This window comes from Zea mays, chromosome 3 (genome assembly GCF_902167145.1).
Source record: "Zea mays cultivar B73 chromosome 3, Zm-B73-REFERENCE-NAM-5.0, whole genome shotgun sequence".
NCBI classification, from domain to species: Eukaryota; Viridiplantae; Streptophyta; class Magnoliopsida; order Poales; family Poaceae; genus Zea; species Zea mays.
The window spans coordinates 201,490,855-201,515,795 of record NC_050098.1 but is presented as its reverse complement, the minus strand read 5'-3'; the positions used below and the strand labels follow the sequence as shown (position 1 = coordinate 201,515,795).

At 40.9% G+C, this 24,941-nt stretch overlaps 2 protein-coding genes across 8 annotated transcripts; one reads left to right on the top strand and one right to left on the bottom strand.

Annotated features, from left to right (window-relative positions):
- Window positions 1-269: 269 nt before the first annotated feature.
- LOC100383271 (uncharacterized) lies at window positions 270-9,809 on the bottom strand. 7 transcript variants are annotated; one of them, XM_035965978.1, is made up of 16 exons: window positions 9,725-9,809; window positions 9,503-9,664; window positions 8,148-8,212; window positions 7,619-7,739; window positions 7,339-7,521; window positions 6,451-7,236; window positions 6,027-6,206; window positions 5,813-5,944; window positions 4,444-4,629; window positions 4,195-4,366; window positions 3,351-3,415; window positions 3,219-3,258; window positions 2,633-2,788; window positions 2,134-2,244; window positions 1,613-1,690; window positions 294-861 (listed from the first exon to the last, which is right to left on the bottom strand). In XM_035965978.1, the coding sequence occupies exons 3-16, from the start codon at window positions 8,209-8,211 to the stop codon at window positions 823-825; spliced, it is 2,313 nt and encodes a 770-aa protein (XP_035821871.1). In that variant the 5' UTR covers window position 8,212; window positions 9,503-9,664; window positions 9,725-9,809; the 3' UTR covers window positions 294-822. The 7 variants fall into 7 exon arrangements, with proteins under 7 accessions (NP_001348911.1, XP_008673176.1, XP_020405489.1 ...); NM_001361982.1 differs by lacking the exon at window positions 9,725-9,809 and having other exon boundaries at window positions 270-883; window positions 9,503-9,639; XM_008674954.2 differs by lacking the exon at window positions 9,725-9,809 and having other exon boundaries at window positions 290-861; window positions 9,503-9,722.
- A 1,054-nt stretch (window positions 9,810-10,863) lies between these two features.
- Window positions 10,864-12,358, top strand: LOC103651196 (uncharacterized). Its single transcript, XM_008676815.4, has 2 exons — window positions 10,864-11,182; window positions 11,260-12,358. Exons 1-2 carry the CDS (start codon window positions 10,941-10,943, stop codon window positions 12,323-12,325), a joined length of 1,308 nt encoding a protein of 435 aa, XP_008675037.1. The 5' UTR covers window positions 10,864-10,940; the 3' UTR covers window positions 12,326-12,358.
- The last annotated feature ends 12,583 nt before the right edge of the window (window positions 12,359-24,941 follow it).

The following is a 24,941-nucleotide window of genomic DNA, read 5'->3' as shown; positions in this document are numbered from 1 at the left end:
TTATTTTAAATCGTACTTTAGTTATTGTGTCTTGGTTGTAGAGTTATACCAATAAATACAATTGTAATCGATATGTTCCCTTTAAATAAAGCAAAGTTCATGAATGTGCATAAAAGTTGCACTGATTGGATCTGAAGGGATTTTAAGCAAAAAAAAAAATCAACCTAGCTAATGACATGAATTACTTCATGGAGGGAGGGGCATATTCACCATATGGTATGAGGTCCCGCTGCTCAAGCTACAGCTTCACTAACATCGATCTACCATGCATGTTTGAAAAGCAAATAAAGAACGAAAAGAACTCACTATGCCTTTGGTTATTAGCCATCTGAATCTGTCAGAGCTACTAAAGTGTGCTGCAACTAGATAACCAACATAGTAACAAAATTTACCAGCTTTTTAACACTAACGTGCCAAAAGCTGGAAGCTAGTAAGCAACAAAAATTACTATAGCTTTTGACCGCATACGTCAAACTCAGGGTAGAAAGGGCGGCCTAGTCATCAACCACCATGGTTGTCTACACTGTGCTCTTGCAACTTCTACCTATCATAAATCCAATGTGAACGTTTTGTCACCAACTGCAATTGGAATAGATGGAACCAGGTATTACCTAGTACAGCAGTGCCCATCTAGTCATTTAGTCCACAAGGTCATATCTCACTACTAGAAGTATTAGGTCACTCAACAGTTGCTACGCTGTGTAAAGTGTAAACGGACGCATCTACAGAAGCCAACCATGTAGCAGAATGCACGAGGAAGGTAGTTATTCAAGTTACTTCAAGATTGCATTTACGCTGGACGCCTGAGCTCTTTTGTTGCATTTACATTACCCATGCTCCGCTGGATAAGTCATTTGCTCCCTGCATTTGTCCCACGTCAGTGCTGCCAAGCACAGAAGCACCAAGTTACCAAGACAAACTAATGACTGATCAGGCTGAAGAAAACTGTAACACAGCAATCGAATTCATTAGTCAAATATAGAAATGCTTTAAACGAATGATTCTCCACCATAATGCATGCCTCAAATTCAGTGAAACCTAGACTCATTGTAACACAGCAACTGCCAGTGTTGTAGCTGTAGAAGTGGCACATAAGAGGTTCCAGCAAAGGAAATATTGCAGGTAACAAAAATAACAGTTGTCCAGTACTCCAGTCAATCAGTATTAGCTCTTTCCAGCATAAACAAGAAGACAAATTAAACTGATAGGACGCATGCGAGGCATACATCACATCAAAAGTACAGAATGTGGTCCGCTAATGGCTACCAGCGGTAACTAGATACCACCTAATGAAGGGGGTGTGCATGTGTGGGTGCTTTGGTGTGGGTGGGGGTTGGGAGTAAATTGTCGAGAGAAATAGCCTGTCATGCATTAACTATAGACTGGCTGGTAATGTGTATGAGGTAGTTTGCTGATGTGCCTGCGAACATGGCAAAAAATGTTGATGAGGCTGACTATGTAAAGACTACGCTCACAAATGAAAAGTAACTTGGGCCATCAAAAATGATAGATAGCAGGAAGCACTACAGGAATTACAACTTTCTCCATCTTAACTTATAAAGAACTATATCTTAAGCCAATAACATAAATCAAAATATGGTGCTTAACTTACAGAGTTAATGGTGCCAACTTCCTCAAATAAGTACTTCTTGGATTTCAGGTCGTTCGCAAATTTCTGAATAGAGTAAATGTTCATGTGGTGAAGGGATAGCAAGTTTAATATTCATTTATTTGTAAAAAATGAAGTTGAGAAAAATCAATTACACCCCGTTTGTATCATTGGAATTGAATTCTATTCTAATAATAGTAATTTTGACATATATCAATTAAGCTAATTCGGTTTTATGCAAAATATATTTGTATACTATTATTAGCAAGATGTCAGAGATATTTATGTGCTACATTTTTACTATAGAAGAGTGAGACGAAGAGTGTCATGTAAGTTACAGAGTAGAAACAAATTCTACTAATACATAAAGTCATTTCCCATCCTCCACCCCATGAATTTGAGATAGACTTATATCTAAACTTTGGAAAGTGGTGGAATGTCAAATTCCAAACTAAATAAGTTATTTTATTGAGTGAATTCCAATTCCTCTAAAATGAAGGGATCCAAACGCCCCCTTAGGATATTTTCTCCTCAATCATCGGGTGGTTTAACATCAGCATCGTATTGTTGTTAACGATAGCCCGAACTGCTAGCTCTTTAGCTTCTGCATGTTTCCTTTTCAATAGAATGCATATCTGCAGTCAGAAAATAATAGGTAAAGCTAATTGTTAACCTAGATCCATCACCATCATGGTAAAGAAATAAAAAGTTAGAAGAAGGGGACAATATTAGAAGAAAAAATAATTATGAAACAGGAACTACTGAAATTTTCAAAATAAAGTTATCAGGCTATGTCAATTAAAAAGGTGGATAAGCCTCTGGTAGAACTCAGAGAATCATGCTAAGATGCAATGCATAGGTTATAAGGCATAGTTGAGAAAACTTTCTTTTGTGTAAATGTATAGGTTATAAGGCATTAATAAAATATTTACAGGTAGTTTCATGCGCAAAAGCAATTTGCAGTCAAGTTAACAAAGCATTGGACAGTTCTTTTATGGTAAAGCACTGGACTGATTTACTCACATCCTCAAGCTCCTTTCTACAAGCCTCAGCTTTTTCTATGTTTCCATCATTTTCTAACACAGGCAACTCTAGATCTGAAATGGCTCCCATCCCAGGTGGCATACGTGAGGAGATTGCATTATCCACATGAGCTTTTGGAGTTCCACTTCCCAGAATCTAACAAGTGAAATCAATAAGGACATATTAATTAACATAATACTGACTCCAGTTCCAGATGCTGACTTGCTGAGTCAGACTTTTTCCTTGTTCACAAACTGGAAGTGCATTTTTTCCCTCAAATGGGTTGAAGACCTCATTCCATTATGAAGAAAAAAAAAGTCAGACACAACACCATACCCAACTAGAAGTGAGGAATGACAAATGGTTTTTGTGGTAATATATCTTTGAACAAAATAAATAAAATATATGACCTTATGGGAGTATTTCTTGATAAATCTATTGATATTTTTTCATTCAACATACCATTCATGTTGGTGACCATTATCTCAAATATTCTGACCACTTACCACAATGTCTTACATTTGTAATCGGATGAAACTATCCATACATATAATTGAATATCTTCAGAAATTTTCATCACACTTACCATTTCATTTCCCAACTCCGGAACAGTTCTAGGTGATTTTCTGCATTTAATTTTGCAAAGTTGTTACTTCCAAAAGAGATATTTTATGTAGCCATCAAAGATGTTATGTTTATCAAATACAATCTAACCAACCTTACAGCTGGAGATCTCATGATGTGTTTGAGCACTTTAGGAGCTTTTGGATTTAGAGCTGATTCCTGCAAGTTAAAAGCATGAACAAAAATTACTAGCGAATTAACACAGACATTCACACAAGACAATACTGAGAAGTTCAAAATATGGTGATTAAATTTTCTGCCTATTGCCATAAAAGAGATAGCTAGTATCTAGGATAATAAATGCACTACAGTAGGTTTTTTTAAGCTCCATAAAATGTATTTAGAAGATAAACTAGAAATTTGACATTTGAGAGCACAAGTCCTTATAAAAGTTTTTGATGCCACATGGTGTGTTTCTTCAGTAATACACAGGATCTCAAAACAGAAAAAAGAACAAGCTATAATATAAGGTATATAAGGTAAGGTTTACAATTAAATGAATCTGATCCTTATCATCTCATTCTAGGATGTTTGGTAGTTCCACGGTGTTTTTTTTAAAGATTACGACATAGAGTGAATAATCTCTTGTAAACTTTAATATGAAATCATCAAGTACAATATAATATTGGTTCCACAAAATAGTAAAAAAAGACTATTGTAAAAACTTGGCCCATGGGGAGAGACCCCCAAGGGCCAAGGCATTACAATTAAGGCTGTAAAAGGCCCAAACGCCAGCTGCCCAGGACGCGATTAGGTGTATCTGCAAGTAATTAACTCAACGAGGTCTTTTTGTTTCTGTTTACAAAGTAGCTTCTCGGTAAAACGAAGAACAAACCTCACTTAAGACGATGTGGATAATCCATGTAGGAAACATGTTTCAGAGTAGAACGAAAATCATTTTCTTAGGAAATATAATACTCGACAGGAAGATAGCATACCTCAGGAACTTTCTGCATTATGGATGGGCTAGGCAATGCAGGTTTTCCTTCAGGAATGGAGTCAAGGATTCTGGATGTTGTTACCGGGGAACACTTTGTCCCACTCACTTGTACTGATTCTTTCTCTAGGGCCATGTCAGATTTCAGACTTCTGATTCCTAATTTTGTGATTCTAAATTCAGATAGATTATTTTAGCTGCCACTATGTAAGTTTAGAAGGAAAATAATATCTGGAGGGGAATATTATACCTTGCTCCTGTCAGTTGAGAAATTGTTGACGATTTATTATCTTTGGAAGGAACACCTTGCAATGAATCAGAAGTATTGCTAGCTTTTAGAAGCACATGACTTGCAACAACTTTATGTCCAGCGCTATGTGGTGTGCTGCTTCGAGCATTCAGTAGAGACGACTTCCCCGAGATAGGAGGCTCAAGGCTTCAAAAAAAGTACATATATATATATATTAGCCTCAAATCCAATCTGAAAAGTATTCAAGAATGCCCTGATTACACTAAAAAGGTGGTTTCAGCTGCAGAAGTAAATGCATTTATAGAATAATAGAAATATATAGATATGGTACAATAATGTGTTATAATTAACTACAACTCGTAACACTTAAACCACAAATTGTCTGAACAGCCAAATGATGTCATTTTATCAGGGAGTGCAGTAAAAGGAATCCAAATTTCAACAATCATGACTTTACATTGTTATGAAATAATCAGCGCTATAGTTGCACATGGAGTAATTTTCCATATAATGATCAAATGTTAGAATCTAGCTATAGCAATAAACCTATTAATTTCAGTATTTGACCTCCATAAACTGATACATTTTCAGTATTGAGAATTAGCTACAGATATCAAATAAGGATACTCTTTGGCAAAATAGCCTATGACATGAAAGGTTAATAAAATACTGCAACAAGGACGATTATGGAAACTGAAAAAAAAAGTCAATGTGATCCGTTCTACTTGATGAATCCCACGTCTGCAACATCCTTTTATGCACAAATGTACTACATAGTTTAAAAACTGCCACATATTTACACTTTCCATGAATGCAAAAACCATCGTATTTCCTGTGAATTATGAAGGCCATCATCCATTCTAATATAAAGTAATAGTATTAGGCAATTAGTTCAACCTAGAGGTTCAGATACTGAACTGAAAATATCGAATTATGACACCAATGATAGCAAGGACAGGTCAGAACTGCAATGTTTATAATGAAAACTAGTCCTAAAGAACAAGGCAGATAACATAGAAATTGGGCCTGTTTTGTGTTTTCTGTAGATTTTTATGGTTGCTGCAGCAGCAGCAATGCACCTGTGTGGCACTGTTGCGAGTGCTGAATGCAGCTGCAGCAGACACCAAACACAGCCAATTTATTGTGCAGGCTTCATTCAGGTTAATATCAGGTCAACTTGTACCAGATAAATCAAAGACGCTGAAAAATAGTGAAACTGTCTCATCCATGACAAATTGACAACATGCACAGAAGACCAAAGAGAACTTGAGAAGTATTGTGCATGCAGCATGCCCAAAAAGAACCTGCAGAACAAATTTTAAATATGGTGCATTCATAATGCACAAGATTAAGGATGACAATTTCTTACCCTAATTTGGCATTCGTGTCAACTTTGGCATTCATGGAGGTGGCCAATAGCCCATTTGATGCTAGCTTGCTGTATGTTTTTGATAAAGCAGTTTTAGATTTGTGAGGGACTGCATTAGCTTGCATGTGTTCCCTGCATATTTCAAACCACGTTCATTATTCGATACACTATTAATATTCATGAATAGATGCTAATATGTCCATCTGTCTATAACCTCTTCAAGTCTGTAGGATGTGTAGTCATCTTTTTTATCACTTTACTTGCACTGGATGATTGATTTAAGGCTGTTTCTGAAGTTAGTTCAACCCTGGTTGCTTTCATATGTACAGACTTGGATAAAAGAGAGAAGCTTCCTCTCTCCTTCATCGGTGCAGGTTCAACACTTCTGATTTCCCTGCATGTAATTGTGAGAAATTATTTCAGGAAAGTAACAAACATGTAAATAGATCCATTGTCTCACACTTCTCCATATAAATTTGCTGCCACTACATTAGAATGCATTATGAACAGAAGCATGGCAGACCAGAAGTAGAATCGCAGGCTATGCATTCTATGTTAGTATTCAATCACAATAAATCACAGTGGAGATCTAAAAGCGTTTTATATCGTCAATGAAGGCACATTTGACAAAGACAGACCTCTGCACTGAACAAGAGAGAATCTTGGGACCTGAAATCTCTTCCTCGGTATTTGTTGTCCCATGTGATGTCTTCTTTAAAAACTTCTTAGGAGCGCCACTAAAACTTTGGTTGTCTTGACTTCCTTCATTAAGCGAAACACTTTCCTCAAGAACCTCATTCTGGGAGTTAAATTGGCCCGACGGTCTTCTTGACACATTGGAATTAATAATGCTGGTGTCCCTGGATTGTAAACCATTCGACTGCTCATCATCATTACTCTCCCTCGATACATGAACTTTACCACAGTTCACTATAGGTGCATCTTTACTGTTCACATGATCTGCTGGCCCTTGTGTTGGATCTTCACTAGATATGGCACCGCAGGAGAAATCCTGAGAAGGTATGTTAACAGCTGCCTTCATTGCATATATCTCTTTAGGATGCTCTCCAGGATTGTCATTGAGCACTGAGTCTACTTTAGTTTGTTCCATTGTTGCAGGATTGACACTGGTATGTTCTTGCATCTTGTCAGATGAATCAGCAACATCGATATTTGAAGTTGGTTGACTGGCATTCTTCACATTCTCATGATTCGTCAGATGAGAAGGTCTTGAAGTGCGAGTATCAAGTGTATGCATTTTATCCTTACTATTATTCTCTTCAAGGATAGCATTGCCCTTGGCTAAAAGGCCTCTTTGTGTATCCTTTTTAACCTCTGAGGAGACAGGGTCAGATTTGCCATTAAATCTATTAGTACTCTTTTCTTCAATTCCTAGCTTTCCATCAAGACTAAACTTTCCCAACCTGTAAGCAAACAAAAACCAGAAACAGAACAACTAATAGCATGAAGTTTCAATCAATATATCATACAATTTTCAGTCCTCTAGCATCAGTGGTTTAACTTACTCATTGAAATCAAAAGAAAAGGAGAAATTGTCCTTGTCAGTTTCCTTTTTCTTTTCAAAAAGATCTGCATTTGAACTGGTGTGCTTCACTTTTTTCTTGTCAGGGCTAGAAAAATCCAGATCAGACATGCCCATTTGAAAGGACGGTAATTTGTCAAAGGCTCCATTAAGCCCAAAATCATCTCTGGTCAAAGGAATGATTTGTTAGAACCATCATGAACAAGAAGCAGTTGATGGCATCAAAAGTTGATGGATTCAAGCCTTTCAAGGGATTAGCTCACAGGTTGTCAAAGCTGAATTTCTTGCTACTCTTGGGAACTGAGTCAACACTGAAGTCAATCGTGTCTTTTCCTGATTTTGGTAACTTCCAAGATGAAAGGAAGTCATTTCCAAAGTCTTCATCTGCCAACATATAATAAGCATATGTCAGGTCAAATTAGAAAGAAAATTCCATCAATTCATAGCAAAAAAATGTGGATGCTGTTCAAGCATCACTTTCCGAAGGTAGTGTTAGACATGTGTGTGTGTCTTAACTGTAATGGGCTTAGGCCTAACTTATATACTATGATACTATCTATTAATATAGCAGCCCAACCCTAGTTAGGTTTAGGGTTTTCATTCTCCTAACATGGTATCGGAGGTAGTACTAGTAAGGGCCAAATATGATGAACATGGCCCTTGGTAGTTTCCAACGAGAGGTCTCCATTTTAGTAGTATAGTGAATTTTAGTCCATGCAGAGCATATAAATAAGGAATAAGGGCCTGAGATGATCAAGTAGACGAGTACTGACAGCTCACAAGAGAACATACCAAGGGATGAACTTATATTTTTACCATTTGCAGTAGAGACAGCTCTTTTTCGTGATTCGTCCATACTGTCAACAAACTCAGACCACATTCAAGGAAAAAGGGGGTAATACGTTAGAAACCATCAAATTAATATAATTAAATACAATATAATTGTGTATACAAATACAAGATAATTGTGTTACAACAGATATTTTTACATTACCAAATCAACGGATACAGGAAAGTACCACGCACAGCCCCTGTGTTGATACTAAACTAATCCAGAAGTGGGGAGGAAAATCATCTTAGTGATGATGAATAAAACATGTCTTACCAAACAGAACAAAAAACACAAGCAGAATAGCTTATCTACTAGTCGCAAATAGTTTGGATCACCTGCTTCCCTCTCTTAGAGATGTTGCTTGTATTCAATTCATACCATCCAATAACTAAGTCTAAACATTTATGTAAGTGGCACAACAATGAGAGGAACAATGCACCTTAAAAAATTTTAGGTTATTTGACATTCATACCCCCGGTTTTAGGGTTTGTGGTGATTTTGAACCTATTTTTTGAACTTTGTGTTTTTGCCCCTGTTATTTCAAATCGAAGCAAGACTTTGCCCCTATTCTGTTAAGTCATTATAACAGTGTTAATCCTGACGTGAGATAACAATTTTGCCCTTGCAGATTTGCCCTCGCTTTTGTTGGTTCTTTGTGATTTTACTTTTACCCATGTTTGGATTCAAAGGTTTTGACATTATTTTTGCAGATTTGACAAGGATTTTGGCAACAACATTTAACACAAGTGGCTGCATGTATTTTAAATGTTGCAAATTTTGACAAATTTTGCAAAATTTTAACAGCATTTATGCAAAACTATTGACATACACAACACACAAATCATTATCACACAACTTGCATTAATCATGAAATGCATAGACAACAACCATGATATGAGTACCCACACCCTATGCATAAGGATACAGCTTACAGCTCGCTCGCTTCAACTAATGCAGGTCCCTCACGACTCAGGAACCAAGTCCATCTGCATGTGCAGGGTGCCTGAGACTAAGAGTAAAGTGCTACAGTTGCACAGTATCATCCCCATGCAGCTCTAGTTTGCCCTCGATCCTCCCCTTAAGGAGCGATCGTTTATGACGTGAACACGACTACAGTATTGCAAATCACCAATGGCATGGCATCATCCCTTCTCGATTCGCGAATCATGGGATGAGACTAGAGAAAAAAAAACTACACACACGCACACACAAAAATAAAAGGTGGGATCAGACCCGAATACAAATACCAAATAGGCTGAGTTAGGGTTCGGTGCTCGGTTTCGCGCAGCTGGAAGGGGGGAGGGGGTGCGCATACCTGGTGGTGCCCGTCGCCGGCGAAGGACCCGACTAACACTTGGTGAAGGGGCCGACAAGACACCTTGGCACCTGGTGAGTGGTGATTGCCGTTGGCCTAGTGCCGGGGCGGAGAGAGCGCGCGCGGGGAATTGCTACTCATAGCAGTAGAATGAAAGTAGACCTGTTCAAGCAGTAGAATGAAAGTAGAGTCGGATGACGAGCGATTTATTACGGCTCGTACCTGAATACCTGATCCGTGTTTAATATCGGGTTGGGTCAGATCGTTCGTGTCTGTCTGTTTGTGGTTAGATCGAGTTTTTAACTTTGGGTCAAGTTTTTTCGGGTTGGATCGGTTTTGGGTCTAAAATCACGGCTCGTACGTGTACCCACCCATGAATTATTGCAGGTAAAAATATAGGTTTTTTAAGTTGGTGTCCTCAGTTTTTGTGGTGTGTTCACTTATACTCTTAGTCGTGTTTTTTGCTCAGCTGTGCTCTTCTGTTCTATAGCACTACAAGGCACAACTGAGAAAAAACACGATTAAGGATATAAGTGAGCACACCATCAAAACTGAGGGCACCAATTTAAAAACCCAAAAATTTATGACATGTACCCGCCCTTTGCATTGGTCGGATTGAGTTGAGCCAGGTTTTTTCGGGCGGGTTGGTCAGATCGGATGATCATGAGGTCTACAAGAAAGGCTGGCGGCAAATGGAGTCCAATGCTATTTTGAGAAATTTAGAATTATGTCATTATAAGATATAGGATTCACTACTTTGCCACACTTCGTTCGAATGCTATTATTAAACATAAATGCAATTTTGTATCTCTTTTCCATCTGTAGGTTGCTGCAGCGGCGTACGGTGGAGCCATGGGTTCGTCCGGCCTCACCCACCGTCGCGCACCATCTGGTGTTGCTGCACTTGTGTAAGACTGTCTTCAGCGGTTCCTCCTAAATTTGTCCCCCTATATCTCACTCACGTGCCACGTCAGCAATCTCTCTCCCCCTATATCTCCACGCTCTACAGCGGTTCCCCCTATAACAATCCTCTATACCCCACCACACCAATATTATATTTTCCTCATCAACTAACTCAACTACCATCAAATATTAAAATTATTTTTATTTATTCTTTGCACAGTACACGGGCGTATTTTGGTCCACGTGTAATTAGCAAACTTCATAATTACTATTAATACATTAGTATAAATACGGTACAATTTTATGTATTTTTATAAATACAAATTCTCATTCTTCTAGTACACGACACAAGTGGCTTGCACGACACGACTGGCTTCTACCGGAAGCCACGACCGCCTGGCTTCCTTCATACACCGAAGGCACCTATAAATAAGGTACCCTGGGGACATGCTCCACTCATCTACACACTCACCTCTTCTGTATCATCCGTCATTCCATCAGAAGACCGTAGTACGTACTCGTAGTTTAGGTCGTCATGGAGTCATTGAAAAGCCTTGTGTTGTCCTCGTCATCCGACGATTCCGACGATGAGATCGATACCTTGTTGCTTTCCCAACATGTTGAGCACCTTGTACTAGGAGACACGAGCACGCGCCGTAGGCGCTCCTCATTGCCTCGCCGAGTTATCCATAGGGACCACGCTGCTGGAGAAAATCTCATCAAACATCACTACTTCGGACCTAATCCTGTGTATCCATCACATGTTTTTCGTCGAAGGTATATTTCCTAAGTTATGATTTTACTATCATTTGTAGGTTTGTTTTGTTAATTTTTTGCTTTATTTTCGTTTATAGGTTTCGGATGCATCGTCCTTTGTTCCTACGTATCCTTCATGCCGTTCAGCGAGAAGACGAATACTTCACTATTCGATGTGATGCAACTGGTTTAGCACGGCTTGGTCCATTGCAAAAAGTTTGTGCTGCATTGCGTATCCTTGCGTACGGGTTACCAACCGATGCGGTAGATGAGTACATACAGATTGGACAGACTACCGCTAGGGACTGCCTTATCCGTTTTTGTCGCGCAATCATCTCTTCCTTTAGCGAACGATACCTTCGTATCCCTAACCACGACGACATTGCTCGCATACTACGTGTAAACGCCGACAGGGGGTTTCCGGGTATGCTAGGCTCTATCGATTGTATGCATTGGGAATGGCGCAACTGTCCTACTGCATGGCGCGGACAGTTTTGTGGGCGCAATTCGAGGCCAACAATGATACTAGAGGCAGTCGCTGGGTACGATTTGTGGATTTGGCATGCCTTCTTTGGAATGCCTGGTACCAACAATGATCTCAACGTGCTTCATCGGTCACCTGTGTTTGATCCGTTACGTAATGGGACGATGCCACCAGTGCACTTCACTATTAATGGGACCACTTACAATTTCGGATACTACTTAGCAGATGGCATATATCCAAATTGGCCTACCTTTGTAAAAGCAATTCGCCACGCATTTGAGGAAAAAAAGGTTCACTTTACAACCAAGCAAGAGAGTTGTCGAAAAGACATTGAGCGAGCATTTGGAGTTTTGCAGGCTAGGTGGGCTGTTCTACGTGGACCTGCTTATGGTTGGGATCGTCATCACCTCGCAGAGATGATGACTGCTTGCATTATTATGCACAACATGATTGTCGAGGACGAAGGAGATGGTGCAGCTAATGTGGACTTCATTGGCCCCACTGGGCCACCTGAAGTGTGTAACAATATTCCTGAGGTCCGCAACGAGTGGCTAAACAATCATATCTGCTCTGAGTTACCCAACGATCCCGACCAGGACATCACATGTCAGGCTACATACTTGTCTTTGCAGCACAACCTCATAGAACACCTTTGGGCTCGTCGAGGCTCCATGGGTTGATGGCTTTTATCCATAATATGTGGTACAACAATGTTGTTTACTTTGTAGTATGAACTAAATCATGTGTACCACGACTAATAGTCGTATCTGGTTTCTATGTCCGTAGTTGACAAGTCATGCTTCCTTGTATGTGTAATGCCTCTGCTACAAATAAGTTGCATATGTTGGCAAACTTCAAGTCATGTATGATAATCCTTATTATGAATATCAATAATCTGAAAATAAACAATGTTCAAAAACCAAGCTCATGATCTCAAACAACTAAGGAATTGTTCAACCACTCTAAAACACACATGTCCAAACACAGAGGACCACGGTTTGCCGATACAAAGGTGACAAACACCTTATCAAATAAATTAGTACTCTTCACACAGGATTGTTGATGAAATATTCGATTAAACCTTTTCTCCTTGCGATGTAAACAGCTCTCAACTCTTCAGGTAAAGCATCCATGTCCATAGCATAAAGTTTGTTGAGCTCTTCGTCTTTTTGCTTCCTATCTTCCATCATCAATTTTTTTCCTGTACTTCTATTTCCTTGGATTGAACCTCCAACTTCTTTAGTTCAACTTCCTTCATGAACTCAATGTTCTGCTGTTTTAGGTCTGATTTTTCTTCACTTTACTTGAATCTTGCTACTTGCATGTCATGGATTCTTGAAAGGTAGTCAGTAGACTGAGATGAACTGGACATTGACTTCTTCCTTGATGCTTTCGCGGAGTCACGTCCTAATGGTCTCTTCCCTCTTGAACCACCTTCATCATATTCCACTTCATTAACATAGCCTGTAGGTGTAAGACTACGGCCAGGCTCCGTCCCCGCAGTGCCTCTCCAGGGGTTTCCATGAACCATGGCATCCCATTTGGGTCCGTTTTTTAGGCGCGTCCAGCAATGCATGAAATGAAAAGGCTTTTTCTGTGATGTTGCATAAAGAGTTACAGCTTTCGATGTCTACACAAGATTTAGAACCAGACGTCAGTGAACGTATAACAGTACGATTACATAAACCTTGACATACATAACGTATTCGAAATGAATATCATTGTACCTTGTCGTTATCTGTGAGGCCACTCTGGTTTTCCCTTAGGACTCTAGCATAGAATCCAGCAAATTTTCCTGTTTCTGCTCTTATTTTGTCCCACCTGCTGCTGAGAGCCCTATTCAGCCTCAAAGGAAACTCACCTCTAAGTTCATTGTACCTTTTCTCAATTCTAGCCCACAAACCCTCCTTCCTCTGCCCTGTGCTAATAACTGGGTCACTACTAATCTCTAGCCATGTTTTGCAAAGCAACAGGTCTTCATCAGGTTTGAAGTTCTGTTCCTTTGTCCTCCTAAAAGTCCCAGGTGTATCAGAAGGTTTGATAGGGCTGTTAACTTCCTGGACACTGTGTTCTGCTTCGGATTCAAAATTTATAGGGTCAGTCTGGTTTGGAACATGGGTGGAAACCTGTGGACATGGAATGGGTGGTACCAGCTGTGGTTGACCGAAAGATGTTTGTGTAGGAGGACCCCCAGGATTCGTCATACCAAAATATGGGTTCCATGGACTACGAAAGGTATATGGAGATGGGTCATTATGTCCCTGGGACCAGGTAGGATTGGTCATATGGGATGTAGGATTACTAAACACAGAAGGCTGTGTTGGGTCCAAACCTTGGGCCTGCCACATCTGAGGATCCCACAGGGGTGGGGGGAAGATTTGGTTACCTGAATTGGGGCTGGCAGCAGGTGGTCGAAAAGGTGTATTTGTGTTGTTCTCAGCCATTCTGGAATGAAATATATAGATACATTAAGTTGGACAACAGATAACAAACTTGGAGTAGAAAATACAAACTCGAATTCATTGCACATAAGGGTCACAGAAAATGATCATAAGGATGCAGCATTTCGCATAATTTCATACAAAAGGATGAAGCATTCGACATAAGGTTCTTACAAAAGGAACATTAGCTTCAAGCAGTCCTACATCGGTTACGCATGCATCACAGACATAACACAGAAGTTCCTAATTTATTTGGATGCATTTGTACCACTACGACAAAGGTCGAGGTACCACTATTACAGGTTCCAAATGCTATACCTAGTGGACCTGTCCGAGTCGTAGGAGTCATTGTCACTGGCCTCGTACAATTCTGGTGAGGAAGGGGGGTGAAAGTGAATTGTCTAGGCGCTGTCTTTGCAGGCTCAGCAAGGTGAATTTGTTCCTCCATCCTCTCCTTCTCTGGGTCAGACCGTGCTTTGCTCTCCAGTGCATCCTGCTCCATCATGTCTACCTCCTTACGAATAGCAAGTAGAGCATTGAGAAGGTAATGCTCGTCACCCAAATGACGGAAAGCCTCTTCTAAAAACATCCTAATATTGAAAGCACCACTTTCCACTGAGGAAGCAAGATTGAGGACCAAGTTTTGCAGCACTTTGGCATCATGGCTGCTCATCTTGATTGGAATCCTCAAGTTGTTGCTCCTTGGCTAGACAAGGTGCATACATAAAAAAATTAGGGCAGTGTTGTTACTATTTGGTGAAATTGAAGTGTTCTAGTCACATAGCAAACAGCTGTGGGTTGCAATATAATAAAGTAATGAGGAAAAGTAATGAACCAAACAGTGCATGCCAGTTACCAAAGAATTGTTGGTTCAAATGGTCAAGCACTGTCCAGTATTTGAACACACTATCCTTGGCTTGGTCCATATGTTAGTTGCTTATAAAAAAGAAACTTGCATAACAACCATGGAAGCACAGACAACATACATGGACAGTACACTTAAGCAGATTCATAAAAACAAAGAACTTAAGCAAAAAAAGGATTTAGAACCTCAGTTAGTTGAAGTGGACGTCAAATAATGAAATTAAATATTTCAAGCTGCATAATAAGTAAAGGTATGGTCAGTTCCATGCAATGCTTAGTCATGTAAGCAAAATAGTATGAGACCTGACTACAAACCATACACAGAGGTACTAAGTCGAATTACAAGAAATTGATATGCAACAAAAAGGGGATCTGTTGGGGAAGTATACGGTAAATGGTACTTAGATGTTCGCATAGGAACAAGAACATTAATTTCAGTACGAGCAACATTCAGCAATCAACATACAAACAACATGACAGCAAATTAATTGACCAGTTACAGTTTGGTGGATTCACTGAAATGACCACTACACGATGACGAATATCAAAAGCAGACAAGAGTCTTCATGTCGTATCATATGATCGATAACTTAAAGCATTTGTGTTGGTCTCCATGATAACGACGGATCAGTTGAGCATATTAGGCGATTCGGAGGACACAATAAACCCTAGTTCTCCAAGTTGGCCATGAACAAATAAATCGATCTATGTAAACAACTGAAGTACATGTAAACCCTAGGGTCAATCGAAATTAGGTTTTTTGGGACACGGATTGAATCAGAGATGTAGAACATGGAGCAGGGGACACGTACCTTGGACCTTGGAGCTCTAATGACGCAGATCGGGTGAGCGTAGATCTCTCGGCGAATCGACGAACTCCCGTTGACCTCCTCCCCGCAGACGCCGAACCGGCGGACAGAGACGACCGGCGACGGCGCCTTCGCACGGATCGGCGGGGTGGCCGCTCCACGAAGCAAGACGGCGGATCCGCGGCCACAACGACCTCTGCTGCTCGCCGCCCGGACCAGTAGAAAGGATTCGGTGCCGTGCGCGGAACCACGGCTTCCTTCTCCGGCGGCGTTGCGGTCGCGGTTGAATCGCCTGGAGCTCGCTCGACGGAGTATTCCGATCGCGCGCGCTTGTCTGGGAAGCTACCGGCCGATGGGGAGGCGAGCGCGGTAGCGTCCCCATCCATTTAGCGGGAGAGAGAAGGAAACGGGAGGGGAGAGGAGGAGGAAGAGGGATGCGGTGAAGGGGATAGGGGTCGACTGTAGCCCCTATACGAGCTACAGTGATAGGGGAGGGGGAGGGAAGAGGGATGCGGTGAACACAGTCTAAGGTGGACACGCTGGTGGCTCCGAGCAAGTCGGCGGTCGACTGGAAGGAGCTGGACACGGAGAGGCGTGCCACCATGGTTGCGCCTTCGTCCTCCTGTGATGACTGTGTTGAGTGCTTCAACGAATTCCACGCCAAGAACATCCTCCTGCTCTAGAGGCTATGCTCATGTGCTCCAGAAGAGGACCAGCAGCAGTCAATGGCGCCGCTGTACCGGCAGTGTCGGAGAGATGAGGATAATAGGATTTAAAATTGTATTAAATCTTTTTAAATTTATTAAATGACAAAATAAAATTATAGCATGTGTGATATGCATGATAATAACATTCAGGTGAAGCCCATCAAAATGATGGTAAAGTAGTCAATCCTATCTCTTATAATGGTATAATTTTAAATTTCTCGTGAGGCCTATATTCGATAATGTGTAGGCCCAGTGGTAAAAGGAAAAAGCTCAATACTTATGTTGCCAAAAAGGGGAAAAAACTCCCTCGATCCTCCTCTCACCGCCTTCTACTCTACCACGCTGCACTCGCTACATCGGTCCGGTCCACTAATTTTTGGTCCGACCGGTTGTGCAGCCTGCCGACCATTGAAGCGAGAGACCATGACACCACGCAATCGACGGTCCATGAGCTAGAGCGAGCGGCGACCCACGCGCTGGAATGATGTTGCTGATGTGACAAGTTTGGAACCTCTACAGCTAATATTTAGTTACTAAAACTAGAGGTAGAGATTTTAAATGTCTTTAGCTAATTGTTAATTAACCTATAACTAATAAATAGTTTATTAGCTAGTTTAATCTAGCTAATAATTTAGCTAGCTAATTATTAGCTCTAAGGATTCTAAACATAACCTTAAAAACAGGCAAAAATATGCGAAAGGGAACCTATCTCATTTTTATTTTGGTCGAAAAACCATAATTAAAATATGCTATAAATGAACAAACATGGATGAAAATTTAACAAAAACGTCCAGAAGCTAAAAAATTAACTCGAGACTATGATGACATGTTAAATCTATCGTATTCTAAAACTACTATGATTATAGTCACGTTTGAATAGGTGTTCGTCTAAAAGAGGAATACAAATAAGGGCTTGTTCGGTTATTCCCAATACATATGGATTGGATGAGATTGGAAAAAATTGAGAAGAAGTTTGACTTGTTTGGAATTCAAACTCATTCAATCCCACACTAGTACACAGAAGCTCTATAGTGGCGGTCCTAGAGCTATTTCCACTAGCGTTTTTCAGTGCTGCCAATGTTAGGGGCCAGTAGAAATCGGTCTTTTTCACAGGCGGTTGTTTACCAACTGCCAGTGTAAATATCTTTAGCACTGACGGTTTTCTTTAGCAGCCCGCCAGTGTAAATATCATTAGCACTGGCGGTTTGCTTAAGAAACCGCATGTGGAAATACTATTATCACTGGCGGTGTCTTAAGCAGCCCGCCTATGAAAATGTTGTCTCCACATGCGGTTTCTTAAGAAAACCGTCAGTGCTAATAATATTAGCACTGGCGGTTTTCTTTAGCAGCCCACCAGTGTAAATATCATTAGCACTAGCGGTGTCTTAAGCAGCCCGCCGATGAAAATGTTGTCTTCACATGCAGTTTCTTAATAAAACCGCCAGTGCTAATAATATTAGCACTGGCGGTTTGCTTAAGTAGCCCGCCAGTGTAAATATATTTAGCACTGGCGGTTTGATTAAGAAACCGCATGTGGAAACATCATTTTCACAGGTGGGCTGCTTAAGACACCGCCAGTGGAAACATTATTATCACTGGCGGTTTTCTTTAGCTTCCCGCTAGTATAAGTTTCCCGCCTTTTTCAAATTTTCAAACAAAACTGAATTTTCACTGGCGGGCTGCTTAGGAAAACGCCTGTGGAAACATTATTATCACTGGCGGTTTTCTTTAGCAGCTCGCCAGTGGAAACAATATTAGCACTGGCGGTCTGCTTACCATTTCAAACAAAACTGAATTTTATACATCAAAACTGAATTTTATACACAGATCTGTTTACAATATATTGTTTACAACACATATTTTTCTGTTTACAACTATACATTTTTAATCAATCAAAACTTAATTAAATTTGATACATTCTATACATCAAAACTGAACATATAAGTTTTCACCTATGCTCTAGCTAGTAACTATCTCGTTTAAGAGATAGTCTACTAACTTCTGTTAATATTCTAAACTCTGGCATAGCTAATGTACTGGAAGCATCGTGATATTTCCCTTCAGCTGGAATGACCTCTTTTAATATGAATGTGCATAGGTCTTCAACTATACCATACAATGCAGCTTCGGTCAAGTTCTCCGGATTTCCTTTTTGAAATTCTTGTAAAGGAAGCTTATAAACATCATCTATTCACATTTGCATCGTTAATTTACAAATACAAACATGACTATTACTAATAATACCTTGCTAGGGTTTGTGATGTATCGTCCGTTCATTCTCATAAACTCGCACGCATAGAACCCACATAGGACCGATCCTTGTGGTTGCTTGTGGCACTACATACATAACAGGAGAGATTGGTTATTTAGTTGCAGCATTGTGTATGATATGTATTCATAAATTCACATACTTACCGGCCAGTGATGATGGATGTCTAGTGGAACACATTTTTTGGTCTTGTCGTACTTTCCACCTTTAAACTTATAGAACCTAAATGCTCTGTGATCTCAAGTAGAATCTCCATGTTATTTCAAAATTTTTCTCAACGATATAAGTATGCATGCATGCATAGAAAAGACTTAATGCTCTAAGATACTAAGGAATTTTGCATAGGTTGAAGGGTCATAGTTCAAGGAGTCGAGCACCAGCACCTTTCCAACCTTAGGATAAATGAGGAAGCATATCCAGTGATCCCTGTACGAATCAAATTAATTTGTGATGCATGTGTATTGAAATTATTATTTTTATGCAAAATCACACTTACTTAAAGTTGTAGGGGGGCATTATAGCTTCCCTGTCTTGAAATTTAAGCATTGCATTTGCTATGTAGGTGGCGTATCTTGCTTCAAAATCATTCTTCATAGTATTTATGCAATGCTCAACTTCTTCGTCTGTCTTTCCCTTTAACACTTCATTGTCTTTGCCGATTCTGAAAGTGTGGCTTTCCTCACATATCAGTATTGGGTTCAGATCTGAGATTTTATATGTTTTGTCAGGAAATTTGATAGACGTCCTAGTATATCCCAGCCGCTCCAACCGTCGACATCCCTCTCCTTCGTTGTCGTTGCCGGATCCGCCCTCCCTCCGTCGTCCTAGCCAAAGTGAAGTAGGCGGTGGGCTCGGCCGTCGACTCTGCACACCGCGCGCCAGACACCAGATCTAGGTGAACTTCTTAGTTCCTCCATTTTACTGTTGCTATCTACCCTCGTGCCTCCATTTTAATGTATTAAATCACTCTTCTTTTTCGGCGCAGTTCGTGCATAAGTTTGCCCAATCTGGCACATTCATTCACTGATTCTTGTTCCCCGGAACCTGTGCGTGACAAGAGAACTGCACCTGTTCAGTACAACCTACACAAGAAGCGTGCCAAAACCACTTCCATGGTAAGTTCTTTTGTGCATAACTTATCTTGTTTCTTATGTCCTCTGTTTCAGAAATTGTTAAATGCGCCTTTGTTTCATTGACTTACAACAAGTTCTTATCTTGTTTCTTTGACCACGACAAGTTCTTGTTTCTTTTACTACATGTCCTCTGTTCCAAATAGTTACGTGCATGTGCAACTTGCCCATAGATGAGTTCATCGGACCGTGCCAGTTGGGATCCGATGACAACTAAAACATTCATTGACCTATGCATCAATCAGAAGGACCTTAATAACTTCAATAGCATGGGCTTAACTAAATATGGATGGCAACAAGTGTATCGCAGCTTCAGAGAGCAGACTGGTCTTGATTATGACAACAAAAAACTGCAAAACAAATTGAACTTGCTCCGAAGGTCTTTCCAGCAGTGGCAATACTTGCAGAACCATACTGGGCTTGGCCTTGAACCAAGGACTGGTGATATAGCAGCAGATGATTCGTACTGGTGGACCCAGGAAGGGGTACATTGTTCATGAATTGATTACAAGTTTTTTTATGGACCAATACTAAATCTGCACTATGTTCAAACGCAGGATCCTAGTCCTCAGGACAGTCGAGGAAAACCACCACCCTTTCTTGATGAGCTTTACACTTTGTTTGGTCGAACCACACACGACAGGGGCAATTTGATTAGTGCTGGAGGTGTCCGTGAACCCTTGCGAAGCTATGGCAACCGCGGTACTCCTGATGACGGTGTGGGTTGCTCGTCCAAAAGGATCAGAGAAGCCACAGTGGATAGCCCCCTAAGGCAAAAAGGATGAGTTTGGAAGATCACATTGCTAATATTTCTGATTGCATTAGCATCAGAAGCCAGCTGGACTTGAAGACTCTTAATCGTGGAAACGAAGAAGTTGTCGAGGTTGTGCGACTCTTAAAGGAAGATGGAATTGAAGAAGACTCTGATTTGTACTGCATGGCAAATATTCTTTGCAAAAACGATATAAATAGGAAGTTTTTTCTTCAACTGACAAGCAAAGAGGGACGCCTCCATTGGATTAGGTTCCAATGGAATCATATTAATAACAAGTAGCTTGTCTGTGTGGTGCTGTAATAATGCTTTGATACATTGTTAAGTTTTCCCGTCTAGTTTTGAATCTGTGTTGTAATCACTCTGGTCTTATTTGATGTTTGCGGACATATTGTAGTTCAATTTAATTTATGTGCTTGTGCACTTTAGTTTTATAACATTGTATGTTAAGTATTGTATTTCGATCTGTTTTGAATGGTCTATAATCAAATTGGTGAGTATTGCATTTCTGTTAAATGTAGGCAACTCCGAGATGAGTAGTGCAGAAGACTCCAGCCATAGCAACACGACAAGTGATGATAGCTCCAACATATTCCAACAAGCTGGTGCAGTGGCGGTTCTAGCTGCTTTCGCTTCTAGTTCGTATACTCTTGCTCCTATGATCAATCTTCATACTCCATTGCCGCACGTGACAGGACGGCAATGGGTGGAACTTAATATGAGGGACTCCAGGAGGTGTCACGACAATTTTCGTATGACTCCAGATTCTTTTATAGAATTGCATGATACTTTAGTGAGGTATCATGGGTTAAGGTCAACACAAGAGGTGGAGTCATGTGAAGCATTAGGGATGTTCTTATGGGCATGTGGGACACAACAAGCAACACGACAAATTAGAGACAGATTTGAAAGGTCTTTGGATACCATCCATAGAAAAATGGCTATGGTGGCAGATGCACTGTATTGTTTTGCACAAACCACTATATGTCCCAAGGATCCAACATTTTCTAAAGTGCATAACAAGCTTAGACCTTATGCCCCTTTCTTTGATGGGTGCATAGAAGTCTTAGATGGCACACACATTCTAGCTTATGTATGTCATGAGTCGAGGCTTGAACACATAAATAGAAAAGGGTGGCCTAGCTACAATGTATTAGCTATAGTGGACATGGATATGCGGTTCACTTTTGTAGGTGCTGGGTTGCCTGGTTCTTGCCATGACATGGCAGTGCTCAGGAGTTGTATGGGAGAAGCGAACTATCCTCACCCACCAGCAGGTATGGTGGCATGCATGTTTTGTTGGTGCCATTGCATACATGCATTACGATGTAGTAAATCTTTTTCTGGGTTTATTTTTTTGTACAGGGAGGTATTATCTAGTGGATGTGGGTTACTCAATTCGCAAAGGTTACTTGCCACCATATCGGAATCAGAGACATCACTTAGAAGATTTTAATCAAACAAGAGTAGAGAGTGTGCAGGAAAAGTTTAATTTCCACCACTCGAGTCTACATAATGTAGTTGAACGGGCTTTTGGACTACTCAAATCAAGGTGGCATGTGCTACGAGGACTCCCATTTTACGAAAGAAGCATGCAAGTGAAGATTATAATTGCTTGTTTTGCTTTGCTAACTATTTGTTGGACCGAGGCCACATAGGAGGATCAGGGAGTAGTTCACATGGCCAAGCTGATTACGTTATAAATGCAAGTCTAGAAATGACATATTTGAGAGATTGGATCGCTGCTGGAATATCAATGATGTAGTGTATGTAATGAAGTAGTTAGATGTAATGAAGTAGTAAGTGATATATTGTTTATCTCAGATGTATTGATCACCTCTCTGGTATTGATGCAATGTATTGGGGTACTGATCACTGAGTAATCACACAATGTATTGGGGTACATAATCCTCTCTGGTACCGATTATTCATGCAATGTATTGACGGTTTCAATAAGTGAATGGCAGTGTATATACATCCTTTACACTGATGGTGTACTTTATACAGCCGCCAGTGTATATGATATTTCCACTAGCGGCATACTTTATACAGCCGCCAGTGTATATATATCCTTTACACTGACGACGCACTTTATACAGCCGCCAGTGTATATGATATTTCCACTACGGTGTACTTTATACAACCGCCAGTGTATATACATCCTTTACACTGACGGTGCACTTTATACAGCCGCCAGTGTATATGATATTTCCACTAGCGGCGTACTTTATACAACCGCCAGTGTATATACATCCTTTACACTGACGGTGCACTTTATACAGCCGCCAGTGTATATGATATTTCCACTGGCGGTTTACTTAATATAGCCGCCAGTGTAAATGCATCCTTTACACTGACGGTTCTGTTAAGTGAACCGCCAGTGTATATATATTTACATCGCCGGTTCGTTAAGGCGGGCCCGCCTGTTTTTTCACTGGCGTGCTGTAACTGAAACCGACAGTATAAATTTCTGTGTGCCGCCACCTTAGAGCTCTTTTCTACTAGTGCCACTCAATCCACATGGATTGAGAGCTAACCAAACAAGCCCTAATATAGTGTGAGATACAAAACGAGGCTTATATTTATATATAGATCTAACATCAGTTACGATAAAATTTACCCCTCGATTATGAGTGGCATAATATTATGATATCTGAACTTAAAAATACAAATAATGGTTGTAGTGGCCGCATACTTGAATGGATCGGTAGATTTAAGAATTTACATGAAGGTTTCAGATGACCAAGGATTCTATATCCTAAGTCAAATCACAACATGTATAATGTTAAGTTATAGAGAACGTTGTATAGGCTTAAATAATCTAGACGGATATTTCACAATTGGATTGGTGAATTCCTTCTGAAGAAGGGATAAATAATCCAAAATCTTCTTGTGTGTTCATTAGAAAAAAATCCTAGAAGAGTTTCTACGTTTTCGTCTATGTAGATGACTTGGACATCATAAGATACATGAAGGATTGAAAGGGAAATGTGCCCTTGGGCCATTTCTAAGTATTTTGGTGATTGAGTGTCAACACAAGTGCTTAAATGTGAATCAATACCCATGAATGAACAAAGTGCAAATCTAGAGCAAAGGTATGTTTCTAAGTCTTAGTACATTGGTTTTGTGTACTAATATACTTGTCTAAGTATTAGAAACAGGAAGAAGAAGAAGAGAAGAAAGTTGGCTGTGTACAGCCAACAGGCTGTTTCGGTCTGGGGCACCGGACTGTCCGGTGGTGCACCGGACAGTGTCCGGTGCGCCAGGCTATCTCGGCCGAAGAGGCCGCTCTCGGGAATTTGCTGACGGCGTACGGCTAAAATTCACCGGACTGTCCGGTGTGCACCGGACTGTCCGGTGAGCCAACGGTCGGCCAGGGCCAACGGTCGGCCGCGCGATCAGCGCAGGACACATGGCCGAGCCAACGGTCGGAAGGGGGCACCGGACTGTCCGGTGTGCACCGGACATGTCCGGTGCGCCAACGGCTCCCGCATCTGCAACGGTCGGCTTCGCCATTTAAGGAAAGGAATCGGGCACCGGACACTGTCCGGTGTGCACCGGACTGTCCGGTGCGCCCGACGACAGAAGGCAAAGATGGCCTTCCAGATTTGTTCTCAACGGCTCCTAGCTGCCTTGGGGCTATAAAAGGGACCCCTAGGCGCATGGAGGAGGACACCAAGCAACTCTTGAGCATTCTTGATCATCCACACTCAGTCTTTGCGCATCCGTTTGTGATTCTAAGTGATTCGAGCTCTGTTCTTGTGAGAAACTGTGAGATAGTCTTTGAGCTCGAATCTTGGCCGTGTGTGTGCGCGTTTCGCTGTGGATTTGTGTGTGTTGCTTCCCTCCCTTACTCCGTGCTTCTTTGTGAATCTTAAGTGTAAGGGCGAGAGACTCCAATTTGTGGAGATTCCTCGCAAGTGGGATAAAGACAAGCAAGGCAAAATACTGTGGTATTCAAGTGGGTCTTTGGACCGCTTGAGAGGGGTTGATTGCAACCCTCGTCCGTTGGGACGCCACAACGTGGAGTAGGCAAGTTTTGTACTTGGCCGAACCACGGGATAAATCACCGTGTCTCCTCTGTGTTGAATTCTCTATGATTGTCGTATTGTGCAAGATCTTCTCTTTAGCCACTTGGCAATTATTGTGCTAACCTCTAACAAGTTTTTGTGACTATAAGTTAAGTTTTTACAGGATCACCTATTCACCCCCCTCTAGGTGCTCTCAATTGGTATCAGAGCCGTTCTCTTCACAAAGGGACTTACCGCCCGAAGAGATGGATCCTAAGGGGAAGGGAATCGTGA